We start from the raw sequence: 8971 nt of genomic DNA, 5'->3' as shown, positions 1-8971 counted from the left end.
CAAAGAACTCTTCGTCATTTTAACCTCTATCACTATCAAATTAGACATGACCATTTATCAATAACAAGTCATATTTATTTTACTTGATTTGAAATCTAACAAGTAATTAATGGTACTATTTTTTAATTAAAAAAAATTATTATTTTTTCTTCATAATTTAACCATTAATATTTATTTTGACTATGAAATGAAATTAACAAAAACCAATTGTACACTTTTGGTTGGAGGAGGAAAGAAAGCCACAACATATTATGCATAAAGTTAAAGCTTTTCTTAAAAATTATTTATTTAAAAACACATTAAAATGAAATTACTGTACATTAAACTATACAATACTTCGATTCTTTAAAAATAAGAGTTGAAAACGAACAATAAAAAATCGAACTTAGCACTTAAAAGTCCACGTATGAAATATAAAACAGTGCAAACTTATTCGGAAAAGTTTGGAATGAATCTGCGCCATTCAATGTACCTTGCTTTTTCCCTTCCTTGGTTGAATACTGTTGATATCTCCATGGAGCTGCGCACTGAATGGGGTTTTTCCACCTCGTTATCCCAAATTCCATATTTCTCACCAGTCTTCGTCAAAGATTGGTATGCTTGATACATTGAAGGCCTCTCTTCTGCTTTATATCTTACACACCTAAAACCCATCTCCATCAACTCCTCCACCATTGATTTCTCTTCTTCTGAAAATACACCGTTCTCTTCTATATATTTCTCCACTACTCGCTCTGCGCGCTTGCTGTTGCCACGTATCCACTCGATCAACGTTAATTCCATCCCACTTTGCTTTTCCATGAGCACATCATCAGGCTTTAGCCCCGTTATAATTTCGAGCACAACTACTCCAAAACTGTACACGTCCCCATTCAATGTGGGCAAACACGGAATATTCCTACCCTGTTCCGGTGCATCGTATTGGAAATCGTTCACCAAATCCTGCTGCGAAAAAAATGAAGTCTCGCCTTCATCGCTGGAGAATCTCGCTAATCCGAACCCACTGATACGGGGCTCATAATCATCATCCACATAAATAACTCCTGAACATATGTTGCGGTGGATGATATGAGGATTGCAGATGTGATGAAGCCATGCCAGTCCTCTTGAAATTCCTATACAGATCTTAAGTTTGGTGGGCCAGTCCAACTCATTCCGGTCTCTGTAAAGGCCGTGGAAGCAATTGAGTAGGGTTCCTCTGGCCGTGTATTTGTAGACAAGCAGCCGTTCTTGGGCGTCGGCGATGCAGTAACCCAAAAGTGGGAGCAGATTTCGGTGCCTGAGATGCCCCAATGTCTTCATCTCCCACTTGAACTCCTTTTCACTCTGCTCGGAGGTCCTCAGCCTCTTTACTGTCAGCAGAGAACCGTCGGGCAGCTCAGCTTTGTAGAACACCCCTGTGCTGTCACTCCATATGATGTTGTCTTCGCTGAAATTATGCGTGGCATCCGCAAGGTCACCCACTCTCATTTTCTTTATTGGCTTCTCGAACAAACAAACTTTTTTGGATCTCCGAATTTTTACGTGATCAAGGGGCTGCCTAAATGGTGGCAGTGGTGTCCCTCGAGATGCTTGTCTTGAGATCCAGCCGCGAATGCAGAGAACGCTCCAGATAACAATCACTATGCCGTAAAGCACAAACGCAGCAACAACCACCGGATTCACTGAATTTGGTCCTCCACATTCCCTGCTCAAGGGTTTCGAACATAATCCAGCGTTACCCTCAAAGAGGTCGGAGCTATTAGCAGACCACTTAGCAGGTATTGGCCCTGTAAGCTTATTATTTCTGAAATTGAAGTCGTTGAGCCGCTCCAGCCGCGTCAATTCCCATGGTATCGAGCCATTAAGTTGGTTGTCGTTCAAGCGAAGGACATTCAGATAAGTACAATTAGCGAGCTCGGGAGGAATCGACCCAGTAAAGTGGTTTGACGAAAGATCAATTTGCACAAGAAAGGGAAGCCATTTGCAGAGATCCTTTGGGATTGTACCTGAAAGATTGTTGCTTGAGAGATCCAAGTTAGTCATACTCCCACAGTACTTCAAGCCGTTGGGGAAATATCCCGAAAGCTCCATTCCAGGAAGGTTAACAATTTGCACTTTGCCGTCATCGTTATGCCAGCACTGAATTCCCACAAAGTTGCAGATAAAGCCTTGGCTGTTGTTCCCAAACCGCCATGTGAAAAGAGACTGATTTGGATCAGTCAATTCTGCTTTGGTCTGGTTGAGGCACTTAATGTCATCTTCATCAAACTCTGGTAATAGCGTGAGGCTGTGGCAGAGAGGCAAGTGAAAGAAGAGGAAAGAGAGGAGGATAAAATATCCAAACATTGTCATGGCGTCGACAGCGCAGCTCATCTAACACCAATACTATTTCCCTATAATTTTGACAATAAAGCAGTGGAGATGATTGTGTTTGATTTCAAATGGACATATTTTCCCTGCAAGTGACCGCTTTTTCCGGGGAAAGAGCAACGAAAATTATGGGCAGCATCTTCATTTCCATTCCCAGTCAACACGGCATGGCATTGTACTCGCACGACTTGACGTAATTGGAGTTATTTTTCCAGATGAAGATTGCATTCCCACTCGCACGACATGACTTTACAAAATTTGTCTTTATCTTGCAAAGTTCCGCAAATTATGTGGTAAAACGAGTCAGTGCGAGTTACGAAAAGCTAAAATTTGATGTTTTATTTTAAATTCATATTCATCGATGAAGAAGAAATTTATGAAAATTAAGAAAATTAAGTATTTAATTACTATTGTGTTGTAGTAAAATGAATTGGAAAAACCATATTACTGATTTATAAATCTATGTAATATTACATGGCAGTAGTGTTGGAAAATAAATAGGTTCAATAATGAAGATTGTGGAGATCAGTGTCTATCCGATATCCAATAAATTAATCAAAGGATGGCTTGGATAGCAACAACATGGAAATCTAAAACTCATATACAATTCTGAAAAATTGAGTTGCCTTAATTGTGAAAACCCAATTATTAGATCCTTCTTCTTATGATGTCAAAAATTAGCCTGTTAACCATGCTTAATAAACCTATCTTATGTGACCTTATAACAAAAATAAATAATGATTACATCGGCATAAGATAACATAATAAGGCATAAATTAGCAACATAACATCCACACATAACACAAGACTTACATGGAGAAACCCTTGTGGGAAAAAAACTTCACCAAGAAGATAGGACAAGCTTGTATTAACAACGATAAAAGTTCTTACAATACAATCACTTCTATTCTCCTCTTTGCCTCTGCCATAGCTGCACGTATGAACAACCTCCTTATGCCTCCTATGTGTCCTTCATTCCTATAGAGAAAACTACATTCAATTGTTCCCCATTCTATTACACATAAAATATACACCTAATGGATGAATTTATAGAATGGCAAGAGCTCTAAAACCATCAATAGAGGTTCACAAAGAAGACTCTTCATTACTCACGACCACAACCCTTGGAATGCCTCCACTCGAAAAAGACATCAGTTTAGATTCCAATAACTTCCCTCCAACATGGATGTACCTATACTTGCAACATGAACATTACATTAAATGTAATCAATGGCTGAAAACCAAGAGACACATGTTGCCTCTTCTATACTCCTAGTTGGAGAAGCCCATAGGTCACTCTTTTTCCACTTTCTTAAGTCATCTAATATCTTATTTTATGCATCCATAAGGGGAAAACAAATTATTAAATATTTGTGTTTGCAACCCACTTTTACTATTGCTAGTGTAACCCATCACCCATTATGAATGCATTACAAACAATGGTGAGAATTAAATATTACAAATTATTTTTCGAAGACATCCTAGGTGCTTTAAGACACTTTCCAAGGATGTCGGAACCATTTCATAGGATTTACAAGGTAGATGGCACCTTAATCCTAACATTATCCCACTTGACATCATACATTGTAAATTCATCGATAGGAATCACAAACAAGTGAAACCCATTTGAGGGTTAACTTGTAGAAGGGATAAAGACTTTAATGGTTTATGAAGACTTTGCATGTTTTTGAGAAGTGACCCCTTCTTAAGGAATGTGCAAATGTTTAGGAGGGGATTAGGCTAATTAGAAGGGATTAGAAGAATCTAGAAGGCGGGTTAGTGTGCAACTTGCATTTGAGGGTTTTAGGATTTTAAATAAATATTTATTTATTTAAATGTGAGGGATGGGATTTTAGGATTTAAATAAATATTGAGTTATTTAAATGTGTGAGACAGTATTTAATAAAACAAATATGATTTGTTTATTTAATTAAAAGTCAGAATATGGTTTAAGTGAATTAAATCAAATAAATTAAATAATTTATTTAATTAATAGGAGAAGAGGGTTAGGGTGAATTAATTAAATAATTAATTATTGATTGATGGTTAAATAATCAAATAAATGCTAAGTATTCATTTAATTAAGTTGACATATTTGGGTGTCTACACTTGATTCATCTAAGCTAACCATACCTTAAACTAGGGTAAACCAACATAGATAAAACTTCATGAGTTGTCAACAACCAACTCTAAACCTACAATCAAATCTCTATATATCCAACCTCCTATCTCAAAGAAACATACAAATGCATAAATGACCATAGATAATTGCCAACTAACAAAGTCTGAATCACCATTGAGATAATCTCATGGATATAGACAATCCACATTCAAGCCATCCCACTAAAATCAATAGGTTGTACACACCTACAAATTGTATATCTCATCACATTAGTAATCAACAAGCCAAGATATCACAGAGGATAAACAAACATATTTCTTGAAACTCCCACTGCATGAGTACTATCAAAACTAAAAATAGATCAAAGCATTCACAGTCCATCTATTGTGCTTCACATAAAAGATGTGGCTAACTCCTCTATAATATAGTGTGAAGGAAACATATACTGATTTGCAAATTTTGCAACCCAAAAGCTACAATACCTCTCTCATAGGAAGTCTCCATAGCTCTCTCAAGTTATTCACACTAAACCATGTAAATACAAACATCCAGGAAGAAGAATGAGATCAAAGAGAGAACCTACAAATCAAACCATATCCTTGTCCCACACTAACATGTACCAAGTTATGTAATGTAAGATCTCCTTCATCATTTCCATATTGAAAGGATATCAACATCTAACATTCAATCAAATGAAGCATGTCAACAACAGATGCAAACCACTCATACCAAATGTAGATCAAACAAACCATGCATTCCCACAATAAAAGAAATTATGCCCAAAGCCACTCACGTACCTCTCCAAATGATTCATCAAAACTATATCCATAGCTTAAGACCATCAATAAGGAGAACAACAAAAATCCATAAAATCATTCTTCTTCTCAGCAAGTCCTCAAAAATTCTATATTCAAGAGTTATTCACATGAGAAAACAAGATACAAAATAATAAAAATGCATATGTTAACCAAGCAAGCAATACCTTTGAAATCATTAACCTATTGAGTAGACCAAGAGTGAGAAATAAGATCATGTGCTCACAACAAGTAATAAAGCTTATAATAAATGACAATCTTCTCTTCAGGTCCATAATGGATTCACATACATAACCAGGTGTGGTCTACTTAGTAATTATGCTAAAATCCTCATCAACTAGTCACCATTTCAATGCACGATCCTTAAAAACATGATTTATCATACCCTCACCTAAGTCTTTCTAGTCTCCATGAGCATAAACCAATCAATCCATTCTAACTTCAAATGTGATCTTGCAAAATCATGAAGCTCCAAGAAAATGATTAATACTCAAAATAAAAGAGAAACAACAACACCTCAAGAAAGACTCAATAGTCCTCCATGGAAACAAGGTGTCAACACAACCATCCATCATGTAAAGACTTCCAAATTATTAATAATTACACATATTTAGGAAAAGTACTTTATCAATTAATCCAATAATCTCAATATATAAAAGTAGTTACTTAGTGTTATAACTTGACATGATATATGAATTATTTGAGCCAAGAGATTTACAAAATATATGAAAATTACTTTAGTTACAAGAGACCATAAGGTTTATTTACAATGAATAACTAATACAAGGTTGAATATCATCCTGACAGGGACTCCCAACATCTATCTCCCACACTTAACCCATGGGCAAGAACACTATCGGAATGCTTTACCGCCCAACTGTGAAGCCTTTACACTTCCCCAGAGTCCTTCTCGACACAAAGAAGTCTAGCGACTCGAAATTGGTAGGGGATGGAATCTGGTGCAACATGAAAACATCTGACAAGTATATCACCTATGATTACATGTTGTGGGCTATTTCCATGATATGGCAAGAGGTAAGGAAATCATTAATTTAATGATTTAAAATACTTTGGCCAAAGATTTTTCTGACTACTAGCAGGTAAACCAGGTGTCAAGGTTTACCCTCCCCTATTGTTCCATATATGACACACGCCCAATGACATACAATGAGCACACAACCATGCATTTAAAGGCTCAGACAAAAATACAAGAGCCCAGAAAGGCTACAAGAATTCTTAAGTGTTGTAGTGTCATAAAACTGCGACCCTAGTAATTTTTGACTACATTAGGGTCCTCACGCATGCGAACTCGAATCCTCTAGCTTGATCAGAGATCGAAGATTGCTCATCTTGTGAAAATAGCTTCTTCCTTGGCCTCTGTATCACCTCGACCACATTCTACCTTGGAGAAAGGGGTAGGACAGGGGTGCACCCTTGTCCTCCTAGGATAGGAGCATGGCGCCCCTGTCCCTATCCTATTTTGGGGCAGGACCTTCCTAGAGCATGCATTGTGGGTTGTGCAGTGAGCGGGAAGACTCCCTCGATGTCGGCCCGTGATGAAATTCAAATCCTTTAAAAATGTATTTAAGGAGGCATTCACTCTCTCATTTGCATAAGTTGGAGAGTTCAAATTTGGAGAGATTCAAGTTGCACAAGCGATCAAGCATTCTTTTCCAGCATTTAGTATTCTCAAGTCTCCCTTCAGGGCTAGGTGTTGCATTCAAGTCAAGGATTCAACCATTGAAGAGGAGATTGATTTCAAAATTCAATTCCACACAAGCAATTCTATCAACATTGCTAGTACAACCTCCCTTGAGGTGATTTACAATTCAGTCTTTCATTTACATCTACTTGTAAGTACTTTCTTTCATTACTTGGTTAATTCCAAAACTGGGGTTTGACCTAAAGGAAAACCCCCAATCCCAACCCATTTTCCTCTCTTTTCTATGTGTAGGGTGCAGGTGCACAGCTGTACTTTCGGATTCAGGTTTCATTTGTAGAGGTAGAAAAACCCTTTTCATTTCGCGGTTTTTTTGGAGGACTATGTACATTCTCGCAAGGGTCCGAGCAACTTTTCCTCAAATTCATAGGGCGACTTCGTCTCGACATTTTATTGCCAGATCCAGGTACATAGCTTCATCCCATATTCCGATCTCAAGTTATAATCAGTTCTTTGTCACTTTTGCACTACATAATTCAGTCAATTTCCTTTCTAAATCAAACAAGGAAGAGGGGATCAACTTAGCATTCCCAATTCATTCAGAAATTCAATCTACCATCTTTATGTGGATAGATTGAATCTAGTGAATTATCCTTCCCCCTTCCTAATGTAATGGTGAAAAGTGCTTGAAAGATAATCAATAGTGAAACTCTCATCTCTCTTTGAGGGAAAGGGTAGTTTTCCTCTTGATCCATCATTCACCATTTTCCCACTATTACAAGTGTATATAATAACACACAAGAGAACACAAATACATACAAGAGCATACATAGATTACAAAATCTTACACAAGCTTACTTGCACATACATAGGCCAGTACAAGAACAATCAGGAGTATTCAAGAGCATTTAGTAGCTTAAATAGTGTACATCACTCAAAGAACATACAAGTGCATAGGACCAATCAAATCAACTTGCGTACTCTTTTGATTTGAAAATGAACTCATTGCAACTAATCTAAAATATATCCACAAAACAAGGTCTCGAGTCATTTTTAAATTTATCAACCAATATTGACAATTGTTTACCATCTTTATGAAATTATAATACTCCTTGAATCTTCCTCATGTCATGGGCATATTATTTAAAAATTTGCTATTGCATCATCCCACTATCAAAACCTGTATACCTCTTAGTTCTCAAGGAGATGGGGATATTTTCTAAAGTTGTATACCCACCCCAAGAGCCACTCCAGAAGAGATCCTTATTACCCTCTGCTATGCCCCAAGTAATTTTATCTATAATCAATTTCCTATAGTCTAAGATGAAGTTCCATACCCTAGAGCCTTTTGGGGGGTTTGTCAAGTTCTGAAGATATTTCTTGGCCCGTTTGATCCATTCAAATACTTATTTTGAAGAATTTTAACCCATTTTCTATTAGGTTCTCTATACATCCTCCAAACTAATTTTGCCCCTAATGCCTTGCTTTGCCAGCTCAGATTTTTGAGCCCTATACCTTTGGCCTCAGTTGGCTTGCGGGTAAGTGCACCAAGATGGTGAACAGAAAAGTGGCCACATGCCAAAAAAAAACAAAATTTTTCATAACCTGTGTGGGTTCTAAAATTTCAAAAATGTGCTAGGCTTGGTAACACCAAGCCTAAAGAAAAAAACAATAAAAAAAACCAAAAGTTCCTCAAAACCCGTACGGGTTTTGAGGAACATTTTTTTAAATAAAAAAATTCAAAGTTTCTCAAAACCCGTATGGGTTTTGAGAAACATATTTCTTTTGTGTAGGCCATGGGTTTTGGCCATTTACAATGACAAAACTCGTGGAATAGCAGCAAGGAGAAGCCAAAAAAGCATCGAACCCACACGAGTTTGTAGCTATTTTTTATTTTCCCAACATCGAGAGCAATTTTCAATATTGGCACCCCATCGAACAGGTAAGATTTGATTTGTTTGATTATTTTTCTTTGCATTTAATTAAATTAGGGTTTTTTAATTGATTTAAGTTTTGTTTCTA

At 37.0% G+C, this 8971-nt stretch overlaps 1 protein-coding gene across 1 annotated transcript; it reads right to left on the bottom strand.

Moving 5' to 3' along the window:
* Positions 1 to 429: 429 nt before the first annotated feature.
* LOC131050071 (inactive LRR receptor-like serine/threonine-protein kinase BIR2) lies at positions 430 to 2334 on the bottom strand. Its single transcript, XM_057984206.2, has one exon. The coding sequence runs from the start codon at positions 2332 to 2334 to the stop codon at positions 430 to 432; it is 1905 nt and encodes a 634-aa protein (XP_057840189.2).
* Positions 2335 to 8971: the final 6637 nt, after the last annotated feature.

Source organism: Cryptomeria japonica, chromosome 3, assembly GCF_030272615.1.
Source record: "Cryptomeria japonica chromosome 3, Sugi_1.0, whole genome shotgun sequence".
Lineage (NCBI taxonomy): Eukaryota > Viridiplantae > Streptophyta > Pinopsida > Cupressales > Cupressaceae > Cryptomeria > Cryptomeria japonica.
Note: the sequence above shows the minus strand (reverse complement) of the source record. Positions and strands in the feature narration are given on the sequence as shown.